Source organism: Ambystoma mexicanum, chromosome 4q (genome assembly GCF_040938575.1).
Source record: "Ambystoma mexicanum isolate Mex_15411 chromosome 4q, UKY_AmexF1_1, whole genome shotgun sequence".
NCBI lineage: Eukaryota > Metazoa > Chordata > Amphibia > Caudata > Ambystomatidae > Ambystoma > Ambystoma mexicanum.
The window spans coordinates 962,964,444-962,992,009 of record NC_090928.1 but is presented as its reverse complement, the minus strand read 5'-3'; the positions used below and the strand labels follow the sequence as shown (position 1 = coordinate 962,992,009).

The following is a 27,566-nucleotide window of genomic DNA, read 5'->3' as shown; positions in this document are numbered from 1 at the left end:
TTCACTGTCCTTGTGGCAGTCATTGCTGTATTTTATTTTGCCGCCCTCTTTGGGCAGAGGAAGATCCACTCTTCCTTTGTCCCTGGTACTCTCTATTGCGCTGTGTAGATTGGAAGTTGCGCTTGTAACCTTGTGAATAATATGTGGATCTATTATAGTCTTTGTTTTCCCTAGAACCTGAGAATCTTGAGTTTCCTGAGACTCCACGAGAAGAGCGAGAGGGGCTTCATCCATCTTTTCACCGAAAAGATTTGTCGTTGCATGGCATATCCACCACCTTGTGCTGCACCTCCTGGCGAAAGTCTGTACAGCGAAGCCAAGCTTGGTGTCTGCGAACCACTCCATTGCTGATCTATTTAAAGCCGGTTTCATCCAGGTCTACAGCTATATTCATGCTGTGATTTGACACCTCTCCCCCCTCTCGCACCAACAGCATAGCCTCCTTTCTTTGCTGTTCTGGCAGGTGGTCTAATAGAGGGGCTAAACAATGCCACATTTCACGGTCGTATTGTGCGACAATGGCTAAAGAGTTTGCTGCTTTCATTTTTGTTGCCCCAAAGGTAAGTACCTTCTTTCCAAAGGCATCCAACTTGTGATTGTCATTGTCCGGGGGAGTGGCACACTTATGTTTTGTGCGTGCTTTCCGGCTAGCTGCAGCTGATACAACGGACTCTGGCGTTGGTTGCGATGTAAGGTATTTTGGAGTGGAATCCGGAGCCTTACACTTCTTTTCCAATCACCCTTTCACTGCCGTTTCCATAAAGGGATGCTTCATAGTGCAGAGGCCTTTCTGCCACACATGATCAGGAATTGGAATGAAAAAAATGGCTTTTCTCCTCTTCCACATATGATCAAAGACGAAGCAATCTTTTTTCTCTTTTTCTGGAATTAGGCCGAATACTTGGCAGGCCTGCGCCATCATGGGGTGAAATGCTCCTATGTCGTCTGGGGGAAGATGGCTGAGCCGGACTACCTGGTGCGTCCTAGTCTGGGTCCGTGTCCCATGTATCAGCTCTCCTCAAGGAAGAGGAGACTGTGGAAAGCGTGTCTTGTGGAGAAGTGTCCAGATCAGTGTCCACCAGTTCACTTTCTTCCTGTTCTCTCCTCGTCTTGGACTAAATGTCCTAGGATGTGGAGGAGGAGGTCTGGAAGGGGGTTGCCTTCTAGGGCGAGAGCCCTGGTCTTGAAAATAGTTAGACATCCCCTTCTGTCGAGGTGTAACCTGTGGGTCTCCATATGGTTGAATAGTTGGAGCCTGAGGCAAAGGAAGTCTGGCAACCTGCTGACTGAGTAGAGACTGAAGAGTGGACATGACCTGCATGGATAGCAAGGAATGAGGGTTTAAGAGAGGGTACGGTGATGGAATACCTCCCATGTCTACTGATGTCGATGGCAAAGAAGGTGTTTGAGATCTTCGCTGCAGGCCCAATGCTTCTGGAATGGGTGCCTGTGAACCTCCTTCCTCAGCATCTGATTTGAATACCGCTTGACATTCGCAAGGAGGGGCCTCGAAATCTGAAGTGATTTCGTGCTGCAGAATTTCTTCTCGTAATACTGTTGGAGAGATTTCCAAAAGTGGTTAGTGGATTACCGTGGGTCCAGATGGAATTTTTAATATCCCTCTGGGGGACAATACTTCTGTCTCCTTTTCTGAACTCTCCGGCCCAGTAGACGATGCACGTGTCTGCTTTTTGCTTGGGATTTTTTCTTCATCCGGAAAAGTCATCGTTGAGGTGGTAGTCAACGATGTAGTCAACGAGATAGTCGTCGTTGACGGGACTCGAGACATCGATGGAGACAACACTGTCGTTGACGCTGTCGTCGGTGAAGTAGACAGCGGTTTGGATGACTATTTGGACGCTGTGTGATGTTTTGAGGAAGACACGTGTCTGGAAGAAGAACTGTGCTATCCCGATGACGAGTGGTGTTTCTTGGTGCTCTTCGAAGAAGACTTTTTTGCCCACGAGGTTGAGGAGGATGTTATCCTCGATTTATGCTCATCTGTCGACAGATTTCCGGGATGAGTCAGCGGATCTCAAAGACAGGTGTGAGCCCTTTTCCTTTGGTCTCTTCGACAGCCTTAGCATGGCCGGAAGATGATTTAGCATTACCTGTCCTCTGCTTTTTCATCACTGGTTCCTCAGATTTGGAACTCTGACGTGAAGACGATCGCTTGTCCGAGGGAGTGGCTGCCCTCCCGCTGCGTGACGAGCCGACCTTCGACGCTGGATAGGCCCCTTCATTGAGCCAACAAATTAGGCATCTCGTTCTGTCTCTAAGGGTCTGTTGCGCGAAGCCTTGCCAGATGTCACATCCGTCATCCAAATGGCTCGAGTACAGACAATAAAGGCAGTCCGAATGCCTGTCTCCTTCATTCACGTTCTTCAGGCCACAGGTCTCACATGGTCTGAACGACGACTTTTTTGTTCCTGAAGATTCCATAATGGAGCTGGACTGAGCTTTTTCAGCGTCGAAGACCGGAAATAGCGAATGCTGAAGAAAAAATGTTTCCACAAGTAAATGTAGATATTTTCTCAGGAGAGAAGTGTGAGGAATCACAACAGTTTGGAAGATGGTTTAAATCTGAGGGGAAGCTGCGGGGGCGGAGCTATACAGTTGACGTCCCATTGGTGCTGCAAAAAGCACCCACACCAACGTTGATGGGACACTCAAGGTGTCAATGTTTTTTTCATAGGAAAACTACTAAACTAAAGTTGCCGGGGTTTCCCAGCCTGACGACGGGGAATAATCACAGAATGTGAATTCATGAAAGAGCCAATGCAGGAGCAATGTGTGTAAACCCTCCCACAAAAGCCTTGATAACTGACATTTTTCAACAGGACCCTTTGTGTTTAGATGTACTGTATGTTGATAAAGGAGCTAAATGCAATTTAAGTAAATTAAACACTAGGCCTAAGTCCAGCAGAGTGTGATGGTATGTAAGAATTTTTATTGGAGAACAGTCAATGGGACTGATGTTATTCTTGGAACACAATATGACTAACCTTTTCCATTGGTCGAAACATGAATGGCTGGTGTTTGGTTTTTGTGCCTCCTTTTAGATATCTGCACAATGTGTTGACAGATTTAGATGTCTAAATTCTATGAATTCCGGAGCCAGGCTAAGTTGGTCGAATGAGGCGTTCGGTATGTGATCTATTCATCCTTTTGTGTTAACAGGTTTTGTGCCACTGACTGTTTGCATGGTGGCCAAAATTACATGTTTAGCAGATGAGTGCACCATGGAGGTCTTTCCCACATTGGGGCAATGAGTATCATTCTTGCACGTTTCTCGTGTTTCTGTGTACTATTTTGCGCAATAGTGGTGTTTGGGGGGAAAAGCATATGCAAATATCCCTGACAACTTCATCTATACTGCCTTGCCTAGAGGGCCCTTTTGTGGGTACCTGGATGCACAACTTTGGCATTTTGCATTTTTTGTGGTTACAAAAAGATTGTTGATGACCCCATGGTAAATGTGTTTGCTGTCTGCTATTACTCCTCCCTGTCTACTACCACTCCTCCACCCACTGCTGCTGCTCCTATCCTATTCCTCCTTCCACAGCACTACTCGTCCTGCACCTCTACTACTCCCCCACACCACTACTCAATCACCCTCTTCACACTCTGTACCGGCCTTCTCATATACAATCTTTACACTATCCTTTCTACACACTAATCTCACACACAAGCCCACTCACACTGTAGGACCACTATTACTCCTAAGCCAATGCCTTACCTGCTACACAAATCTCCTCCGCATGCTGCCCCTTCCTTCTTCCTCCTGCTGCTCTCTTTGTTCACCTCTGCCTTCACTAGTCTCCTCACCTAGACAAACCATGTTTCCGGTTTCCTGCCCCTGCTTAAATGTCCCTCCCTCTGTCCTGATTGGCCATCTTTCACTAACCAATCCAGTCATATCCTCCCCTGGGAAGTGAATGTGCATGGGGAAGTCTTAAAAAGGAAGCTAAGCCCTGAACACGTTCTCTGCATGGACTTGCCACTGAATGAATATGGAGGCGCAGGAAATTCAATTGTACAGTTCATGTTTCTAGGTCAGCTTACCGGGACCATCTCAGTAGCATGGGGAATTACTTGGGGCTTCTCCTTAGTCCATAGAGTCTGAGTATTTTTTAGTGTAGGATTTCTGACATCCTCTGTGCGGTGGGTTGCCACATTGTAGCGGTGTGTGACTTCAGCCGGTCTCTCTCTTGCTGGTGCCGGTTGCTGTGCTTGGATTTCTGTAGTGCATTGGCTGGGTTTGGTCTTTTGGCGTATGAGAGGTAGATCTGGATGTGCTGCTTTTCTTTTCTCTGCCTAAGATTGGATGTGTATGAAAGGGAGAGAAAACACTGGCAGGTATCTTCATCAAAAGGTAAGGCTGGAGATCAGGGACTGAGCAATGACACTTACTGGCAGAAGAATGACACTTACTGGCAGAAGGGGGGGTTGGGTCCTTCTCTTTGCCCCCATCTGTCTGATGCTTAGGCCTAGTGATGGTTCCCTTCCTGACAAGGCTGGGGTACTGGCCTTGTCACGATAGTAAGATCCAGCAACACTGCACTCCTGACAATGCACCCCTACTTCAGTAAACGGCATAGAATGTGATCATTCCCAGACATGACCACCAAACTCTGGTACACGCAGCTTCAATAAATGTTCAAACCATAGGACCACCATGATCTCCGGTCAGTACTCATGACTAGGCTTTTCATAAGGATCTTTGCAACTGCATATATGAAACACCAATACAGAACCAAACAACCGTTGGAATAATACAACATTCTAATGTTTATCCTTTGTCTTTCCATGTTTTTAACAGAATGTTCTAATTAATAACAATGAATCCCACCTCCTCGGACCTTTAAGATGTGGTAACATCAGTAAGTCTTTTAACATGGGCCGAGGGCCGTAAACACCTTGCACTTAATCATCATATGCCAAGTGTACTAAATACATAGTGATTATTGTTATTATTACTTGGGAAAGTTTCTGACATGAACACCATGACAGAAACTGTGTCCTAGGAAGTATTAAATAAGGGTAATACTTGGATTGTTAAATGGGTGCACATCAGCCATTTCTAAAGCATTTTTCGAAGGGCCCAAACAATAGCAACATGATAGTAGTAACTCTGGAAAAAAAGATTGGTTTGAAAGCAGAAACCCCCATTATGTATACTTTGCATGATTCTTAATTGTACATCTGCCACTTTCACACCATAAAGCAAAGGCCATACAGGCAAAGAAGGGCAAACTTACATTTGGCATCAGATATGTTGTGGTTTGGCGACCATACCAGCATTCCTCCATGGTCCTTGTCAGTATATTTTGTAGCACCTTGAAAACAAATGAACACAAGACGATTTAGCATTTTTGTAGCAATAAAAGGAATTACACTAACATATATACACAAAGGAGGTAAATCTATTGTACACGTGTGCCTCAACATTAACACTTTCTAGCAATGCAACATGCTGCAGTGTACCGAAGCAGCATATTGGTACTATATAAAACACAAATAAAAAAAATAAAAAAGAGTGGTTATATGGCAACCTGTTTTTCAGTCTCCGTACATCACATTTATAACTGTATTTAATAAAAGGCCTTTCTACCGACGAGCCAAAGAAGTCTCAATTAATGTACTCCTGAGGATCCTAAAGTCTGGGGGAAAACGAATACGTAAAAAGGAAGGCGAAAATATTCATGTATGGGAGTTATAACGTCTATATTCATAATGCTTAAACCAACACAAAGTGTGGTAACTGTGCCACCTTGTGGAGGGTACCTCACAATTGTGCCACAGCAGTTGTTCTTATAGCGAGACCACATATATATCTGGATTTACTTTGTCTAACTGCTCAGTTTCTTAACACAGCCAATATTACAAGTGTATGTGACAAGTACTGTAACAGCAAAACAAAAGAGGTGATGGCTAGAAGGTTTACAATAAATCTTAACCTCTGGCATTGCTCTGGGCAACCCTTCAGACCATCGTTCTTCGCCTGCCAAGCCATTACAAAAGGGAAAAGACCATATGCAAAAATCAGGCTTGTTCCCACCCCGAAAGGGGTAGTCCAGCCCTATCTGCTAGGTCACATCCCTTCTGCACGAGACCACAAGCATCCCTAGACATGTTTCAGCCTTGCTGGGCGTCATCAGTGAGGAGTAACTTGTATATTTAGGCCTAGCAGGCACGGGACTCACGTCTGGGCATACCCGTCCCACTCGGGGTGACAATAGCAAAACAAAAGAGGTGTCTCTCCACAGTGTAGCTAGATGCAAACGACAATATGCATGCGCATATTTGGGCAGATGAGCAAACTGTGACGAGCCTGTCTGTATTACAGTCCATGCACAGTGACACTGCGGAGTGGCTGTTGAGATGGCTGCATAAACTACGAGCTCCGGTAGTGAATTTGGTACTTCAGCACAATCCTAATATTGGTGGCAGTTCCACAACAGATGGTGTGTTCTCTGGGTTTCTGAATACATCCTTTTGTGCAACACTAACTTTCGGATCTATCCGATCCAGCAAACTTGCTTATCCTGTGTTCTGGCCTACAGTGTGCCAGCATGCCACTTTGAACCCAGCAATACGTAGCAGATGGAATAAAGGAGTCTTGGGCAATGTTCCCCCTAATTATTTTTTCCCAAGTGCGTAAATGATTAGCCTTTGTGCGCACATTAATTTCCATGTGCGCAACTGAATAACGATGTGAGGCACTTTGTGAGCATGCATAGTTAGTGAGATACCATCTCCAAAAGAGTTTGAAGGTAATTTCCCCTTCCCAACCACCGCAATTCTTTACAAATCAGTGCAAAAGGAGCATCTTTTTTCCAAACGTATAGGCTATAAACAAACTAATATCTTACATAGAAAAATGTGCATGCACAAACACAGCTTTGCATGCTCAGCAGAAATAATAGAATTAGCTGTGGCTGTTTGTTAACACTAGTCAGAAAATACAGAACGTATTTAATGCCATTGGGAAAAAAAACTCCTGTTTATTACAAAAAGCAAGTATTGCTAATCACTGATATGGCTGTAAAAAAAAAATCGGATATTCAATTTTTGTAAATGGAATAACTACAACTGAAAGGAATGTGCCAGAAAACATGGCAATAGGCGTTTATGTGACACTTTCATGGAGTAATTCAAGGGCCAGGAGAAAATGCGCTAATAATTTGTGTAAGGACGATTAATTCATCACAATAACTGTACCACAGAATATGATGATCAGAAAACTTGGGCCTCTGCTTAGTATCCACATTATGTTCTGTGAGTTATGAAAACACTTACCCAAAACCAGCCTTACAGCTAGTAGGCATATGCACCACCCATTTTACTCCCTAAAACAAAACAGGGCAATGTGCCCAACAAAACCAGGAAACCATGAACATATAGGACTTGTCCCCTGCTTCTACTCACAAAGTTTCACTGATTTTTTTCTAATCGACGACCAGCAGAGCAGTGGCATTGGGTGGAGCACGAATATTAGTACCTGGTGGGGGCGGGGCTTAGTCCTCCCAGCCAATGAGGAGTCTTAGAGCGGGGGCTTTACCACACAATCCATTCAAAATATATTTTTTGTGTTTAAAGATTATTTCCCAGTGACGGGAAGAACTTGAGGAATCCCACCAGCTAGAAAGAGGGCTGAAATCTGAGGGGAAGCTGCTGGGGCAGAGCTATGCACTCTACGTCCTATTGGTAGGGACAAAAGCACCCACAGTAACATTGATGGGACACTCAAGGTGTCTACGTTTTTCCATGGGAAAAATACTAAATGAAAGTAACCAGGGAATCCCAGCATAATGACAGGGAATATTCACAGCATGTGAATCTATGAAAGATTGAATGCTGGAGAACATTATTTTGACACTTCAAGAAGCAGCAGGATGGAGCCACTCTCCTGAAGAAGAACATTCTGTTAGTTTATCCTTTAGTTATAGTGTGAGGGTTACAGTAGGATTTGATGTAGGACGTTGGAACTTTGATTTGGCAAACACTTTGACTATTTCTTTAGTTTTAATTTGAGGCAGGGAACTCCCTTTTTGTAGTCAATAAATGCAATTTTATAACCAAAGCCATGCCACCTTTGTGTCAGCATCCTTCTTCGACACACTTACACTACTCAAAATCCTTAGAGGGCAAATTTATATTTGAGTTTTATAATGAGTTAATTTGCAAGGGGGATGCTATAAAGTGCTTGTGTGACATATGTACAAAGAATAGGAAGCATGGGATGAGGTTAAACATCCTAGTAGCCTGCTTACTGACAGTCGGTATCCGATATTTGAACAGACACTTGGGTTACATAGTGTGGGTAATGCTTTAATTCTAGTGCTTGAACATTGTTCATATTATTATAACAAACATAAAACAAGACTTGTATCTAAGACTGGTAACCATTTGCAGAGCAAAAATAGGCAGAGTCAAGGTTGTAAGCTAATATCTGAAAGTGGCCTCAGAGAGAGGTCGAGTCATACGGTATAAGTGTGGTAGACTGAAGTATAGGACTCCCAGGTGGGGACGGAAGATAATTTGATTCATGTGTGCAGGCATATCTTAGTTATATGTTCTGTTCTTGGAGCCACTTTTTCATATTAATTTTTAACCTAAGTTGTGGGTGTATTCTATTTTTAGGTTTTCAAGATCAAGCTTGCAAAGTAGGGAAATATAAATATGCTAAATCAGGATATCTACAATAATATAATGTACCTTTATTTTGAGAGAACGTAAATATGATGTACTTTTTGTGGCTTGTGCCTTATTAACACTTTTAGAATAGGTGGGAATTGTCTGTATGCGCTGCTAAAATTCTTCTGAGCGGCACCCAGAAGGAAGCTGGGCAAGCGCACATGCGCACAGCTTAGAGGGAAAATTGGTCTTGGGTATATGTTTGGACTGATTGCCACCTTAGGAGACTTCTAAAATAACATTGGTGCAGATATAATTGCTAAGCTTCAGTACTCTCGAATGCAGGTTGCTTTCGTCAACATGAACCATTGTTTTCAGCTGAACCTGTGGAGCAACCATGTCTATCGTTTATTTTCCATGATGGGGGTAGCAGACAGCTGGGGTCTTTTCCTAAATAATTGTATCCAATCACAAATATCACATGCACAAGTCAGAGCTTACAGTAGGTGGTAGGATGATCATGAGGTCTCGCTGTTAAATGAATGTTGGCAATATTGACTGTTGTCAAAGGAGGTATCATATCATTCCTGGTATCATTGTATTAAATGTAACATTCAGAATACGTTATATTTTACCCCATCAAACTTGCTAAATTCGATTCCAACTGTCCAAACAAAAATCCTTGATCTTTTGCCCCGAATACTGATGTGCTATACAAGCTTTAGTCTTAAACTAATAGAATTTTGGCAGAAGGTGGCAAACCCCTTACTTAAAATTTCAGCTATTCCCAATACCCTCATTCCTGGGAAGCACCTCATTGGGGATATATGCAAAGCCTCTCAAAGTAAGGTCCTATGTTAACTATGTGAAATAAATCTGTTTTGTCCTCCCCATTTGTACAGTTGTAAAACAGATGGATCTTTGTGCCCTGTCCAGAAGCAACATCCCCGTCCCTCGCCTGTCTCTCGGGGGACACTCCCAGAACCACAGCTCATCCTTTCAACCCCCCAATTGCCTAATCCAGGGGACACCCCATGAAACCCTCCCCCTCTCACACGCCCAGTTCTTCCGTCCCTCCCATACCATATTCATCTTCTCCACCAGCCTGTCTGGTCCCTTTTTATGGTTCATGGTGCATTCCGTATGTGATGTTTCGGACTGGATTAAGTGCAATATTCTTTTTTCCAGATTGCATGTCACGCAACCCTAGTATACATACATTGATTAATCTAGCTTGTGCGATCGCCAAACGATGTATTTTAAAACATTGTCATCTCATATCCCTTCTCAGAATGAATAGCTTAGAGACTGTCAAGGAAGAAATATATGCTGGTATGCTCCCTGCCTCACCCTCGCTAAAGATATTTTGACTGCCTTGCAAAATGATCTGGATATGCTACACAGATACTCTTTCCCTTAACTTTTGCACGGTTATAGAATATCTATGCAACAATGCATTTGTTTTTCTTTTTATCTAGTTGAGTAATACATATTTGAATTTTTTTTTAGTGTTTTTTTTTAAAGTGTGCATATTCATTTGCAGCATCCATAGTCACCACAACATCAGTGGTAAAGTCTTGCGACCGCTAGCTCCTCGAGCAGGCAAACGAGCTGGGTTTGAATCTCAATTCCACCAATGCCTTTTCCTGAATTGGCCTGGTTTGATTAACATTGATTTTATTGCTTTTGTTTTCCCAGCCACAAACAATACGGTTCAAAAGGTTTTATATGCTTGTGGCAGATTGCCAAGAGGAGATGTTGCCACATGTCCAATAATGTTGGAGAACTTGAGTTGTTAGTACGTCCACTGATCAAAGTGCACTAGGGAGGACTGAATCATGATCCTCAGATTAAGGGGCACGGATGCCTTAGTGTCTAACTCAAAGCTGACGACACTGGTAGGGGACGCAGAGAGGTTGGCGCTGAAGAAAACATGCAGCATGTTATTTGTCACGGGCCTTACCCTGGGCGATGAAAATGACTTGCTACGTATTTGGAGGCGCTCAAATTATACTTGCCCTTTGCTGACACATTCCCCTTTGCCTTCTGAGGTCTCTTTCGTTTCATGATAGGCACCTCATGTTTCAAAGTTGGTCCATCCACAAAGCAGAGCGGTTTCGCATGGCATGGTCCGCTTCTTGTTGTAGAGCCTGTTGATCTTAATAGCATATTGGGTCTGTGCAAACACCGTGTTCAGACTCGAAATAACTGTAACGCTGCCCTTGGCCGTTCCCCGATTTTAACATTACACTGACTATCGGTGTCTATTCACACTCCCCAGGGAAGGCACAGCACCTTACCCCAGTTGATTGAGGGTTTTTTAGTGTTGTGCCGCAACACAGTACTAGGTACTTTTAATGGCAATGATGGTCTGAAAACTGTTACCCTCTGCACTTTGGCTGGTATGAAAAGGTGACACAGGGCATGGAAGCTTTAGGTAGTGAGCAGCGATTTTAAAGAACCTTGTCCTGCCAGCTGTACAGGTATGGGGGTCCACAGGTCATCAAGAAGGGAGGATTCTTTCTGTTTATGGGGTGCCTTTCCAACCACCTTCGCAAGTTCGATTTTGAAAGGGCCTCATCTAAAATGCAAATAAAATGGTGCACCTTATAGGACCAAAGCTCACACAAAGATAGATCTATGTATATGGCCTGTAATTATAGTGTGTACTATTCCCTGTCCACTAACCTGTTACATCGTTTACAAAAGACAATATTGATATTTATCTTTTATATTTGTATAGCGCGCAAACAGCCCTTGGGCATCGAGGCGCTGTTACTTGTGAGGAGCTTAGTTACATGAGTCATAAAAGTACAAGTTGGATACATATATTATAGGCAAACAATGCATTGCAGGCATGAGATGGTAACAGTATTGCAAAGATGTAGTCAATGGTGATAATTAAATTAAATGAAGAGTAACGTTTTGACTGCTTTGCTGAAGGCCATGTGTGAATTTTCATATCCTAGGGATGGTGGAAGGGCATTCCATGCAGGGCTGCTAGGTAGGGGAAACTGGCCCATCCTGCTGCTAGCTTCCTCAAGCTCACTATGATTGTGCAATCTTTTAAAGTGACATTCCAAATGTTCTTGGATACAAGCCCATATTCAAATCTGACCTACTTCTGGGCCCTCGCACCCCCATAAAGCAATTTGCAGGCCATATTTAAATAAGATGGTTTACACTCCCTCTTTTAGAACACCCCTTTGAACAAGTGATGCAGTAAGCCAGATCACCTTGACTACCAACGCTCTTCCCAACTCTGTAGTCCAGGTTTTCTTTATATGCATTCAGGAATGGAGGCCTGTGTTTATATGCATCTTCTAAAAGCATTTAAAATCCCAATTATATGACAGAACTTTATGTGAGCCCAGCTCACAAAATTCTAAGTGCCAATTCTAGCAGAGTGGATTCAAGCTGACAGCACCTGGCCCCAGTTGATGGAGGGTTCTTGTAGGGGTGTGGCCTGGCCTCGAGGATACCAGAGCAACAGAAATGTAAGGGCACGTGAACGTCTATGTGCTTTAAAGGATTTTAATATCACAAAGTACACGAGGCGGACATTTCGACCCTGTATTGTATGATAAACAACTCGGGTGTTAACAAGTATTGCACACAAAAGTTATAAAGGAAACTGTTATTAGAATGTCTTACTTGCATGAGTTGAATGCAACTCATTTAGATATTAAAATAAATGGAACAGTGAAATGCTTAACATGGGCAGGACTGGTAAATTGAGCCAACCCAAAAACAGGGTAGAGATACAAAATACAATGCGCTCAAAACAATCTAATGTAGACGGTGACAAAATAATATTGGTGGAGCAATCAAACCTAGGTTCACAGTTGGTTGAGGGGTTCACTGGTAGGTTAAGAGGTTAATCCGTAGCAACCTGGATCTCAATGTATGGAGGGCACACCAGGCGAATACTTAATCTCGCCCCCGCCCCCCTCAAGATCACAGTGAGTAACTATGTCTGAACAGATGTAAAGGATTCTCTTGACACACCCAGATCCTTGCGTCCCTGTCATAGAGCAGACACTTCAACCACCACTGAATGACACGGAGACACAAAGTGGCAACATGATAGGCAATGGCCCTCATTCCAGGTTTGGTGGTATCCCACTGGTATTACCACCAAAAGGAATTACCGTTTCCTCCACTTGGTCTCCCAGAATTACCGGCAGATTCCAAGTGGCAGAATTTGGAGTTTTGATACATCATCCCTCCCTACCGGCAAAGTTGTAGTTGGCCGGTCCAGTAAAAGTGCCAGTAAACGTTATTATTGGAACTTTTACGGTGTACCGGCTAACTCATAATGAGGCCCAAGGCCCTTATTACCAGTTTGCTGGTATCCCGCTTGTAATTCCGGCGGGATACCGGCAAACTGCCCCTAACGTTCCGGCCGCCTATTACAGGCGCCAGAAAGGGCAGCAAATCCCAATCCCATGGAGGGGACTGCCGGAATTAACGGCACTGGTAAAACCGGTGCCGGTAATTCCAGCATTTGTCAGTAGGGGCCCGATTTACCTCCAACTCTTGTGTTTTGCTGGTATGGTAAAATTGCCGGTGCTGAAATTACCGGCAATTATACTGCCAATTTTACCAGACCGGCAAAACTGTAATGAGGCCAAATGTCTCAGAAGCTGTGTCTCGCACGTATCAGTGTTGGTGAAATGTGCTGGTCAGATGTCAGTTTCGGGTAACGAAAAATAGCATATGTACAAATGGTACACTCACAACCGTACAATGCCACTGCACTGAACAAAGCTGTGAGGATAATTGTTTAGGTTGAAGTGAATGATGGGGGCATAGATGCAAGAGTGTAGCTTAACTTTGCATTCCAGTCCCAACATTTGAGAACATTTGATTATAAATCCGAAAACACAAGGGAGGACTAACTGCGATGGCCAGGCAGAATCATCAAAACTCCATAGAAGGTATTCTGAGAGAAATGTCTTCTGTCCTAGAGATGGCACACAGGGATCAACAGTAGTCATGTGAGAAGTAATAGCCATGTGCACCTTTCGAGAAGGAACTTTGCAATTACTGATTGTTAATGCATGACTTGCAAGCAGGGTATAATTGAAGGGTACATACAATGGATGGAGCCCCCTACTATTCTGTAGAGAAAGGGCTCACTCCCCCTTAGGCCAGCCAATGGAGGAGGGGACCATGGGGCTCATGTATGGCTCAAGTATGGCGGTGTGGGTAAAAATTGTGGTAATGCAGAAGTAATTACTGTACAGCCGTAATACAAGTTTGGTGGTAAGGTGGAGGATTTTACTCCAGCAAAATTCAACAACAAAAAAAACTGAATTACTGCCTGCAGTAATTCCACCAAAACCTCTTTGGAGTCCTGTGAATTCCAAAATTGGGGATTAGCACTGCCTTCCCACCACTTGTAATCTAGATTAGTGATAATTCATTGGATTTACAGCTGAATTACCACCAAACTCATAATGAGGCCTATGACAAATTGAGGGTATTCATCCCTTCTCACCAAGGGGGAGCCACCCCCTTTGAGGCTAGGAAGGTGAGCCTGCTCCGCTAGACCCTGCCTAGGGATCTGGACAAGTTGGACCTCACTGGGAGCGACTCCCTTTATCAGCCACACTATCAGCCTATATGGGACTGGGAAGAAGAATGCAACATCTGCATATGTGGCTGGCAGCATGAACATAATGTTAAATAAGAGGCCTCTTTATGAGTCCTGCCCTTGAGGGGGCGCTGTTGCGCGGCTGGAAAATGGCTGCTGCCTGAGAAGGCTCTGACAAAGGCCGTACATATCCTGACAATAATCCTGCTTTACGACCTTACCTACAACTTTATTATGGTGGGCTGAACATCAAAGGATGTGGAGCTGCGATCTGCGACCCCCATGACCCGTTACTGCCAGTACGGGCTGGAGCCTCCTTGAAGCACGACCACAGCATTCCCCAAGCCAAGCACGGGAATCGGTTACATCCAGACAGCCCCGGCACTGTTCACCGCATTATGTAAGCCAACCCGACTGCCGTCCTGCTGAAAGGCTGGAGACCGCACCATACACTCACCTTTGAATCGTGACTGCAGCTCCCAGGCGACTGCATCATCTGACAGCTCTGGGTGGGAGGAGGAGTCTGCCAAGCCGCTCTGAACCTCCCTGTGCCTCAACCAGCTCCAATGACCCAACAGCCCATATGCCCTGAACCCTCTCCTTCTGCCTCATATGTGGATAGCAGCACCCGACAACTCCGGGTAGGAGGTCGAATCCACCAAGTCGTCCTGCACTAAGCTTCCCTAAGCCCCGGCCTTCTCCAACAAACCAACGGCCCAGGAGGCCATCCTCCTCTCTCACAACGTTGTGCGAGGGTTCCCGGGCCCAAAGCGAACTCCTGTCCCACAGCCAGCTCTCCCGGGCAGGAGTGATCCTCCAACCAGGAGGTCTAAAAGAACAGAAAGATTAAGGAGCCCGACAGGATCTCCAGTGAGTACGCGGAGGGAGGGAGTGCACATCTATTACACCAGACACCTTCTTAAACAACGTGTGTCCCCCCTGCCCCGCCCTCACCGCTCAACTATCCTGCTTGGTGGGAAACGGAACATCCGCCAACACTAGGTAGAGGGAGAAGCCCACCGTACCATTCCTCTTCCCTGCACCCCAACAACCTGACACCCCACGCGGCCTACAGCCCCTCCTTTCGCCTTACATGTCTCTTGGGCTCTCCACTCCTGAGGCAGAGTGGGCCCCAGTTCCTTAGCCCGCTTCCTTCGGACCGGAGACATCCTCCAGATGAGCAGCTTGACCGAGCGGGAGGAACAAGGAGTCCCACTGGTTCATCAGACAGTGCGCTCTGGGACGTTCCCATAACTTTGGGAACCCCTCTGCAATAACGTGTGTTCCTCCCTGCCCACAGCTCAACTATCCGGTGTGATGGAACACAGAGGCCCCCTGGAACAAGGCGGATAACGGCCCCACCCAGATCAATTCACTGCCCCACATATACAGGGGAGATAGGGCTATCCTACCTCCCGAACCCCCGGGCACGTTCCGCAACCAAAACACACCTCAAAGGGAAGCACTGTGAGACCCCCCTGAGAGAACAACACACACCAGAACCTGGCGGGGAGCACATAAGAAATATTGCAGCTGGAAGCAAGCACTACTGTTAGAAAAGATTTCTCTTAACTTCATCTTTCAGTCCATCTTTATGGAACCCCCAAACTTTTTGCTTTTTGCTTTTGCTTTTATTTTCAATTCAGAACTATACTTTTTGCAGTACAGTGAAGCTTCAAGCTTCACTGCAAAGGCCTTTGCTCATATGTTATGGGGAAACTTATATGTCCTTCAGGCTATCTGTGCTGGGACACATTGTTTCCCTTAATCAAGTTACTATGTTACTACTTTGGTTGCTTTTGTGTCACTTGTGGTAACTTGTTATCATTGTACAATGCAGCTTACTCTGCAGTACAATGGAGTGCATTTTTGTTTTGCTAGGCCTAGACTAACACTCATTTCTGGTTACTCTAGGTGTGCTAAAAGGATAGGCGGATGGTAGGAGTGACTTTTACCCACTTTTTGGGGATTTTCGTTTTAACTTTACCGCGTTTTGCTTCTGACTGTGGCTACTGGTCAAACATGGCTGTGCCACAAGATTTTCGCCTGTTCTTTTGCCATCTTGTTCTTTAGCCTTCCACCTGGCCTCAGAAGCCAGGAAAATCCTTATAAGGACTTCCAGTGCCCGGGAAAGCAGGAGATTTTGGCAGGCTACTGGAGAGCTGTGTGTGTTTGCTGCCAGAGTGTGGGCTGGGTCTGTCTGACTACAATCCACAAACTGGTTTCAGTGTGTCTGAGTGGTATGCATGAATGTTTCCGGCAGTGGTCCCGATTGGACCACTGCTGGGGTGTGTGTGTGTATGGGCTAGTCCTGCTATTGGCGAGTGGGATTCTCAGTTCTTACTTGGCTTTTAGGAAAAGAAGAGAACCCCTACACCCATTCTTCAGAGATCCTGGAGAACCCTGAAAAAGCCAAGTATCCTATCCAGTTGCGAGACCCACAAAGAGACCTGAGAGCCAACTGAAGGAGGCCTGGCAACCAACTTCTGCTGCTGTCCCAGAGGAGCCATGTCTTGCTCTTGACCTTTACTAGTCCTGCGAAGGAGCTACGACACTTGGAGTGGAGGGACCATCCATTCCTGAAGTCTGCTCGGTGCCTCATCAAAGGAAGCCTTCAGAAGTGCCCTGGAACCGTCCTGTGGCTGAGCAGCTTCGTTTTTTAACTACTGTGCTGCTGGCATCACCGTACCAAGTTTCGGCTTGAAACTTAGTGGATCCTCAGCAGGCCCTGCAAGACTACCTCCTGCCAGATTTTGGCATCCTAGCATCAAGGGGTCCTGAGATAGAAGGGAAAGTCTGACCGCGGTGGCAAAGTCCTTTTGTGTCGCCGTGTGCGGTGACCACCGTCCAAAAATTGCTTACCTGACCCGAGTCCAGTCATGAGAGGGGTGCTGCATCGATTTTTTTTGCATTCTTGGACCGAGAGTCTTTGCAACAGTAAAAGACACCAACCGGAGATCAGCTTGTACCTGCAACCCCTGGGAATCAAGGACTGTGGCTTTCAGCGGGAAAAGCAACATCAGACACTCTTCCTTTGTTTTGCCAAGTCTGTGGAAGAATCGGAGTACGGGGGTAAGTTACAGAGATTCTAACCTACCCCTATACTCCCATTATAAGTCAATGGGCTTATAATAAAGCTTTTTTCGAACACCTTTGGCTGTGCCATAGCTCGCTTGTGCAAGACATTTGACTGTTGGGGCTACTTTTGGGCATTTGTCTAAATTAAACCCTAAGAACCCTTCACTGGACCCCAGAGACCCTACCTGCATTTTATCCTGCATCCTAACATCTGTCGAACTGTATCCTGAACTATTGGGCACAAGGCCGCAGGCAATTTAGGGCTGGACAATTTTAGATAGGGATCATCTCTGTGGACCTTTTTGTGCATAATACTTGTCTAACCTTTCCTTTGCAGAAGTATCTGATGTGTGTTATGCCTTGTAACCAAGTAAAGGTATATATGTATTTAGTTTGATAGTGTTTTGTGAAACGCCTACCTGCTTGTAGTCATTTTTCTATAGTGCGTTTTGGCCATAATTAAAGAACTGTATTTTTATACATCCTGTCTAAGTGTAATCTGTGATTCCCATTGTGTGACCTCATTGTGGACCCTTTACAAGCTCACCCCCTCTGAAGAATTTAGCCGAGACCGCCTGTCACTGCTACCTAAACTGGTTTGGCTACAGCTTCCCAGAGTTGTTCCTGTCACAATATAGGTTGGCCTTATCTGTATCAACAGAATTGGGTGGGTACCCTCTTTTTTGTTTGCGGGGGGCCTGACACTTGAGGGTGGTATCAGTTCAACAAAGAAAAAAGTTGAGTCAAGGCTACCCTTCCCTTAAAGGCAGAGGTAGTGCTAGCAACCTACCGAGGGCTAAGGTGTTTATTTCTCAGCCATTCGTGATCAAACTAATAAGTTCGAGTACTGTTAAAACAAAGTTTATTCTGAATACGTATTAAAAAAACAATATATTACAGGACATTTACCAACAAATATATGACTGAAGTTGTCATTCACAACACAGAGACATTAGGTTCTAAAGGAGTGAGGTTAGTAACTAACATGTGATTCTATGTGCTGCAAACAGTGACGGCAAATTTCAGCTGTCGACACTATTGAGTGTTTCCAGTTTGGGGGTCAAATAGAAAGAGTTTTTCTGGTTATCACTGTTTGTAATATCCTCCTTTCTTCAGGACACTGGTGCTACAAGTAGTGGGAAGCTGTTATCAAACACGTTTGGCGATAGATGATTTTTAAAATCTAAATAAAAACAAAAACCTCTGACAAACACCAAGAGCCTAACATGAACTTGACATTGCTAACCTGGAACCTACGTGGTTTTACCAACAGTAACAAAGTACAGTTGACTTCAAACTATGCAAAAAATCACGTGGCAATCATTTTATGCCTACAAGAAACACACCTAGCACGGGACAGCAGGCTCCCCAACCTGGTGGGGTGGGGGGTCCATAAGATACGGCTACTCCAATTCGACACATTCCTGGGGAGTAGCTGCCCACATCCATCAATCGCTAAGCTGATCGATTAAGCTGCACATCCAAATTGGGATGAGGAGGGGCGTTACTTGCTGCTTGCAGGGGAGATCGCGGGATGGCGGGTTCTGAATATGAATATATATTCTCCAAATAATGACAATCCAAACTTTTTTCAGCACTGCGCCGCCCATTTGCGTACATTCGCAGACTATGCAGTCATGTGGGCGGGAGATTTCAATGTTGCCATTTCCCTGGATTTGGAAAGATCCTCCACTGCCCAGCTCACCCCCCCCCGAAACCAGCCCAGAAATGGGCAGCCATAGCTGAATATCATGATCTCCATGGCTCCTGGCGATTGTTACACCCCACAGCCAGGGAATACCCATACTACTCAGGGGCACTAGGCAGCTCCTCAAAGATTATGTTATGGTATCATCTGATTTAGCTCGAGATATTACGAATGCCCAGATACTCCCCCGAACCCTTTCCGATCACACGCCTGTATCAGTAAGGTTTCTAGGCCCAATTCGCCCCCTAGACACTTAAAAAGGCGTTTCAGAGCCCACACCATGGAAGATGTGATGCAGTTTTCCGCGATGAAATTAGGCAGAACATTCAAACATTTTTTAAAGTAAATGTGGGCTCAGTACCAGAAGCGAGGGTTATATGGAAAACCTTTAAGGTGTATATTAGGGGATGCTGCATGGCAAAGGAGGGCTGTGTCTTGAAATCCATACGCAGATCCATATTGATCCTTGAGCAGGAGATTAAAAACCTAGAGTTGCAACAGGGCATCATGGACTCCCGGGAAGTGCAGTCCCAACTTCAAGCAACCAGGGAAAAAATTACCCTCCTAACAGCTAGAGAAGAAAGGTACATTGGTGACCCCATTGCGGCTGCCTCATATGCCGAGGGGGACCGCCCGAGCCGGACACTGGCCTGGGCAATCAAACACGAAAGTCAATTGGACCCTATAATGGAAAGTGAAGATATGAAGGGAAACCCTACTAAAGATGGCTTGAGAATCAATAATGTGTTATGCGCCTACTATGAGAGACTATATACTTCCCAGACATTGGCTGGACACGATTCTATAGTGAAATACCTGGACAAGATAGTTCTGGGTTGGCTGGACCTAGCCCTAGGGAAGGCCCTAAACAACCCTCCCACCGACGAGGAGTTCCATAGAGTGATCCTCTCTCTCCATTATGGAAAGGCTCCAGGTTTAGATGGGATTACGGCAGAATTGAATAAAGCATATGCTGATCTTATGATTCCCCATCTAAGCGATATGTATGAGGCAGCCAGAACGTCGGGTGTGCTTCCTGAATCCACTAGGACTGCCCTCAAACTGTATTGTCAAAACCCTCCAAAGACCCTCGCAAATGCGCTTCATATAGGACACTATCCTTAGTCAATACAGACAATAATATCCTAGCAAAGACACTTGCTGACCGGCACCTACCATATATGCCCACGCTGGTCCTCTGCGACCAAGCCGGCTTCATTACAGGTCGCACCACGCAGAATAACCTGCGCCGTTTATTCACACTCATGCACAACGTGAACCCGGAAATCCCATTTGCTGTAACGGCCTTAGATGCTGAAAAGGCCTTCGACTCGGTGGTATGGCCATTCCATTTCGAGGTTCTCTGGCAAATGGGTATTGGAATTGTCTTTCTTCAATGGGTACAATTACTGTACATGGCACCTAAGGCGAAAATATACACTAAGCGCATGTTATCCGATTATATTCATCCGACCTGTGGTACTAGCCAAGGTTGCCCCCTGTCCCCCATCCTTTTTACATTGGTGATTGAACCCTTGGCCTGCGCCTAATGGGAATATCATGCTAACAGAGGGGTCATGATTTAGTCCCATCCCTCCATAATCTCCCTTTATGCAGATGATATGATGCTGTATGTGAAACACCCCAAACAAAATATACAACCATTGGTGGAGGAGTCCTTTCAGGTTTGAAGATTAACTGGTCCAAATCAGAGGTGCTCCCACTGACGCCGAGTGTAGACTGCTCTGACATCGGCGGGGCCTTTCGGTGGTCCCCTCTGGGCATCCGATATCTGGTTATACTAGCGACACCTTCCCCGACGGAACTGTATATAACCAACTATGTAGAGACTCTTGAAAAACTGGAACATAAGGTGGATACATGGATCCTCTTGCCCATCTCCCGGGCAGCCGAATGTCACTGGCAAAGAGGTTAATCCTCTCGAAACTTTTATATATCTTTAATATTGTCCCATCCTGGCCCCCACTGGGATTTTGGTCCCGACTCAAGAGCCTTACGATTTGGCTGGTCTGGGCGGGAGGTCTGGGCGGAAGGACCAGCTAGGATCTCCTACGACACCCTGACCTTACCATATGAACAGGGAGGCCTAGAGTATCCAGACCTGTGTGCTTATTTTTTAGCGGCTCAAATTCAATACTCTGTATGATGGTGGTCCCCTACGACTGAACTTCCACACATCCTACATGAAAAGGTAAATAAACACACAAATAACATGGAATGCTTGCTGTGGTGTTCCATGGCTAGGGAGGAAAAAACCAGTTACAACCTGTGGCTATCACCTGCAGAGCCTGGGACCGGTTACGTCGCGTAACAGGACAAGAGGGTGGGTTCTCCCCAAAACTAGTTTTGTACAATATCAGCGGCATCTCTCTCACCCACGAGAAAATATTCTGACAACATTTTGATAGACTGGGGATCCACACACTGGGCAATCTTCTCGATGAAAGCTTTATCACATGGGAATTCCTGAATGCTAGGGGGAATGGACAGCAGATACTATACTGCTATACTTTCGACTACGTGAAGTACTTAAGACTAAATGGACACATTTTCCACCCGCTCCTCCCCCATCCCCAATACTTCAATATATCACAACTCCCCCATCCACTAAAAAGCTGGTGTCATCCATATATAAATGTATTAGATCACAGAAAGTAACCCACTTCTATAATAACAAGGTTAAATGGGAAACGGCACCGGGGAGAGAACAGACGGAGGAACAATGGAGGAAGATCGGTACTCAAACACACAGAATATAAATGAACAATCGCCTCTGATTGATCCATTTCAAATTCACACACCAGATGCAGTACTCTCCAGCCCACCTACACAGGTTCTACCCAGATAGATCCCCATGATGTAGTAGATGTGGATACGATCCAGCTGATTTTCTTCTTGTCTCATGGAGCTGCCCACTGATACGTCCCTTCTGAGATAATATAGAGAAGGCTATGTCTCAGATGCAGGGTACCCAAATGCAATACACCCCTGAACTATGGTTACTAGCCTCAGTCGAGCAGGAATCAAAGGTTGTAATGAAGTGGTCGGCGATGGCATCTACAATTGCAAGATCCAAAATAGCCAGATCATGGGGAAAATGAAGGGCTCCCTGTTTGCAGGAATGGATAAACAGCATGAGCATGTGGGAGAGGAGGGAAACTCAATATGCTATGACCCCTCCCAGAAGGCTGCAGACCATTAGACTATTGGACTCAGTTTAAGAATTATATGAACCAACATGGTGTGGATACGACATGAATGACCCTATAGCGATCACGTAGTGCTGTGCATAGTCTGATCGCTCCTCAATTGTGAACGGGATAGATTTTAGCTATAAAATGCGGCACTGTGTGGTATATAACTACTGTATATGTATGATTTGCTCTGTTGCCCTGTATTGTTCCGACACGTCAGTTAAGGTGGGTTAGAGGGGTTAGTATTGTTGGGACAGTCTGTATTTCTGAATTTTGACTGGTAAAAATTGAATAAAGAAAGTTTTAAAAATAAAAATGGGTCTTGCCCTCAACTGAGTATAGGACAGGAGGAGCGAGAGCATTGGCCGCAGGGGAAGACCCCTAACGTGATAGCACCAAGAATGCACAGAGTCGAGACAATTGGGAAACAGCTGCCGAGAGAGAAGAAGTGTCCAGGACCTGCTGGTGGACCTCGGCAAATGAGATTTGAACCTTTCTTCATATAGACAAAATGAATCTCATCAATATCACAAAAAATGTATTCAGCATCTACCTATCTATTCCACCATTCATGTCATTACTCATTCACACACTATATAAAATACATTTCAACATACATGGGTTACTCCAGAACCCAAACAGTACTCACAACATTAAACCAATTCCTAACACCTATATTCATTCACAAAGTGTATTTAAACCAAAAACCTAATGATGGTATCGACATATGTTTCGGTCGTCAGGCGTCGGCTATAAATCAAGCCACAGAATTAAAGCAACCTTCTTCAGGATGCGGGTGGTTGGAATTGAAACCTGCCCGAAGTATAAAGGGGTGGGGAGATGTCATCTAGCATCAATCTCCAAAAAAACAATGATGGAGCTTGGTGACAGCACTGGAGTTTATCCTCAGCCCTACTGTTGTGCAATTAACAGGGGTCTAGTTCGTAGGTCCAGGTAGGGCACTTCTCAACAAGTGCATGGTGCAGTGATCCACACTCATGGTCCAGGAAATGTGAAGTGAAAACCGCTGCTTGTCTATTTTTCATATATTATTATAGTAGGAAGATGTTTTTCTACTCTCATAGGGAGCCGCCCAATTTAAGCCGGCCGGTGACGTACAGATATGCAGAGTGATGATTTTTGTCTCTGTGGATAAAGCTTGTGATGCCCAGCCGACTTAAATTGGGCAGAGTCAAGCAGAGTCTGTGGAGGAGTGAGCTGCTGCACCCAGAGTATTTTTTTCCTTTCCACTAATCTGGCCGTTGACTGGTTAAAGACTGACTCGCACCTCAGAGTGGTTGCGGAGTCGAGCAGAGTCTGTGGAGTCCGAGGAGGGAGGGAGAGGAGGAATGGAGGTGCAAAGGTGCTGAGCCAAGACTTGGATAACACTTTTTACTGCTGCCTGTTGCCAGCTGACAGCTGAATTATGAGTGAGAATGTGCAGGAGAAGTCTGCACTAGACAGAACAGAAAAGAAATGACAGTGTGGAAAAGAAATTGTTTGTGGAAGGGGCAAAAGAGGTCTTGGCCCTCTTTAAATATGAGAAACCAAAATCAAGTGGTATGTGCAGTCCAGGCACGGTGCCCTTTTCTTGCTTGTCCATTAATGGGGAGCAATTGGTGCACCAAAATTTGGATGCCTCAAACCAAAGCATAGCAAGTGAGAGTACTGGGTTAGATAAACAAGTAAACCCAAATATGTATCTTTAAACAAAAAAACAAAAAAGGAGGACCCACAGAGGGGTAAGACAAAAGACGACAACATTGTCACTGGGCAAAATGAAAAAAGAGACGCAAAGATCACATTGCAAAACGGTAATGAGATAGAAAGCCACTCTAATATTACACCGAAACAAAGCCTGAATAAAGGAAAACCCATTTTACAAACTGAAATGACAACATTGCACAGTGGCTTTGATACAGAAATTTCCTTTAATACTGCTCTAAAACAAAGCTTGGGGAAAGAAAATCCTGCTCTACAAAATATTCAAATGCTGTCAACATCAGGAGCTACTAACCTACGTGGAGAACCCTTGACCAAGACAACTGATGAGGTGGTCGACATTGAGAAAGGGGAGGTTGGAATCTTCCAAATATTTAAAGGGGGTAAGTGGGCAACTGTGGACAAATCTGAAGCAAAATCAAGGACTCAAGCTTGCACTAGGAAACCTAAAAACCAAATTGCCAAAAAAATGCAACAAGGTAATGGCGCCAGAAAATTCCTTCGGAACATAAAATCTGTATACATAACTGTAAATGGAGAGAGGAATGGCAACCAAAATAACAAAACAAAAAAAGTAGAAATGAATGCCAAGGAGACCAATGCTGAATCAATATGTATTGATGATATATCTGTTGACCTGTTGAATATGTTAACTTATGATGACACTGAGGGTGATGAAACTGTACCTACAAGCAAAGAAGTTCAATCAAAGACCGACAATCCGATACAGTTAACACAGAAGCATGCTCAGAGGATAGCAAAATATGTGAAAGCAATAAGATTGTACATGGACAGATGCCCACAAAACAAGCAAGAATGTGTACTATTGTATGCCCAGTTATAACTTCCCGCCTTGGAACCTAAAAGAACACTTAGCCCGACATATATCACCCTAAATGAACAGCTAGCCTGTGAAAACCTGGCTGACAATACAACTAAACATGAAAATAAAGACAAAGTTATTTCCTTTAATATAAGGAATAAAGGTGAAAGTAGTTTGGATGACAAAGGGCACAAAATGGCCAAGAGCGATAAAACTGGTCACTCTAGCTTTTCAACAACGGGCCTTAAGTATGCAAAAAGACCTAGTCACATAATTAGAATGGAAGCGAACTGTGGAAGCAAACAAATGCCGCAGCATAAAATCATAATTGAACGAGTGGATAATAATGACAAGCTCATTCTGAATCGGAACAATGTTATGAAATTATTCCATCTTGTCCCATGTTTGAGATTAATCACATCTGACGACCTGAAAGTTGTGGAATTCATACAAGAAGATAGAAATTACTAAGTGGTGTTGCATATCCAATCTAAAATCATTGGCAACACTATTATGGAAGCTGCTTCCCTACTCATGTATCTAGGTTTAGAGATATTTAGGGACACTGAGAAATCAACTTCATCGTCAAAGGAAGTAAGTGGAGTTTCTTAAACACAAAAGCCCATAAACTTCACATCGGAGTCGGAGCTCAATGAGAATGACATGGATGCAAAAAACTCATTGAAGATCTCTCAAGGATACAAAAACAAGAAAATCGAAGTCTCTGCAATTCGAAAAGACGAGAGTCAAATAGCTGATCAGCAGAAAGAATCTCCCAAAAATAACAAAGACAAATTAAAAATATCAACCCATTGTAGAGACCAAATCAAAATCACTATAGACGGCGTAACAAGTGAGGATAGAATTATCAGTGAAGCTGTTGAAAGTATACATACTCGAGTTAAAAGCATGCAAGTGGTCCCAATGCTACATAGTGATCATGAAATGGTCAAAATGGAGCTAACTTCGTTTGATGGACTGGGCACCTCGAAATGGAACCACTCAGTTGAAGTCGAACCAAATAGAGGTAGGCTAAAGCTGAATGAATATGCGGTCACTCAAATTGCAACTCGATATTGCAAAGAGGGAGTGACAATGGAATATCAATATCTATTTTCTCAGTTTGTGGAAAAAAAGCAGGGCCTAAAACATCGAGGCTTGCCCATAGACACAAATTCGATTTGGAAATTCTAAAGAAAAAACGGCAGATGCGTAGTGAAATTCAAAACTGTCCACGTGTAGACATAAGAAGATTTAAGGAAACAAAAAGAGCTGCCAAACAAAAGTATAAAAACTGGTTTAAAGCCCAAAAGCACCTGGTGATACAAAAAGATGTAGAATCCATGGTGAGTCAACTGAAAAACCAAAAATCAGCCGAGTTTTGGCGCACTATAAATAGCGAATAAACCCCTCAGATAGCTATTCAAGCCAATTTGGTAACTGAAGCGGATTGGACATCGCACTTCACTGAAGTATAGAGCCTGAAAGGTGAAAACTATAAAGCTAATTCGCATGTGTTAGTTTGTTTGGACCTTAACTTCCCCGAAGATGACATCTCAAATGTAATTAATAAAGCAAGTAGTTCGAGGGCACCAGGGCCCAATGGCCTTTCAAATTACTTAATCAAACAAAATCCCGAACTATGGACTGTCATACCTTATTTAAGAGAATTGCTGCACAATGCTGTACCCCAAAGTCTTGGAAAAGTGCGATAATCATACCTATTTTCAAAAAGGGGAATAGAGCGAATCCGAAAGATTATCGTCCGATAGCTCTATTGGGACGTATTAGGAAAGGTCTACGCAACCCTGTTAAAAAGAAAGCTCAGCGACTGGGCGATAAGATCAAATCATGTCGACATGAGACAAGCTGGGTTTGTGAAGGGCGCTGGATGCTATTTGAACCTCCTGATTCTGAATCTACTTAAAATGGAGGCTTTGAGAACTAAGACAAAGGTATATCTAGGGCTCATTGACTTCTCATACGCGTTCGACAGCATTGATCGCGAGAAACTTTGAGATGAAAAAATGGGATTGTCCAACAAGCTTATTAGCGGCAATACAAGAGCTGCACACGGACAATAATATCAACTCTTTCAGCCCAAATAAATACATTCAGGGGCGTGAAACAAGGATGCCCCTTGACCGATGTTATCTTCCCCTTATTTCTGACAGACATTTGTGAGGCTATAGATGGTGTCCATTCCTTTCCACCGAAAATCAATAGGACACACCTTAGCTGGTTACTATTTGCTGATGATCTGATACTGTTGGATTTAACTCCAATAGGCCTGCAAAGAAAACTAGACGCGGTAGAAGAATATGTAAAGAAGAATGGCTTACACATAAACAATAAAAAGTGTGAAATCATGATTCTGCGTGATCTAAGAACAACAGGCAAGATCAATGGCAAAGAATTTGATTGGACCTTGGAAAAGGAAACTCTGATTGTAGCCTCTAAGTCAAGGTACCTCGGAATGCAACTCAGTGCGAGTGTAAATGATGGTCCTTGGGTTGAAATTGCTAAAAGCAAATGCAGATAACTTGCTTCTCAAGCTTATGTTCTAAACCAAAAAAAAATGAAAATTGTCCTTAAGGCCTGTACTTAACATTTATCAGCAGAAAGTAGTACTGGTACTTATCTATGGCGCAGAAAATGCATTTGAGAGGCCTTATGATTTGTGGGCAACTTTGGAAAACACATTCTGGACCAAAGTACTTTAATTGCCAAAGGGCACGTCAACTGCATTCCTAAAATATGTATTATCATTAATCTCTATTA

The 27,566-nt window shown here is 44.3% G+C and overlaps 1 protein-coding gene across 2 annotated transcripts in view; it reads right to left on the bottom strand.

Annotated features, from left to right (window-relative positions):
• RCOR3 (REST corepressor 3) overlaps positions 1-27,566 on the bottom strand; it is a 1,149,883-nt gene that overhangs the window by 928,693 nt on the left and 193,624 nt on the right. For both annotated transcript variants that reach the window (XM_069608515.1, XM_069608516.1), the window contains exon 3: positions 5,262-5,339. In XM_069608515.1, the coding sequence (XP_069464616.1) occupies positions 5,262-5,339 (78 nt within the window). The remainder of the gene's footprint in view (positions 1-5,261; positions 5,340-27,566) is intronic.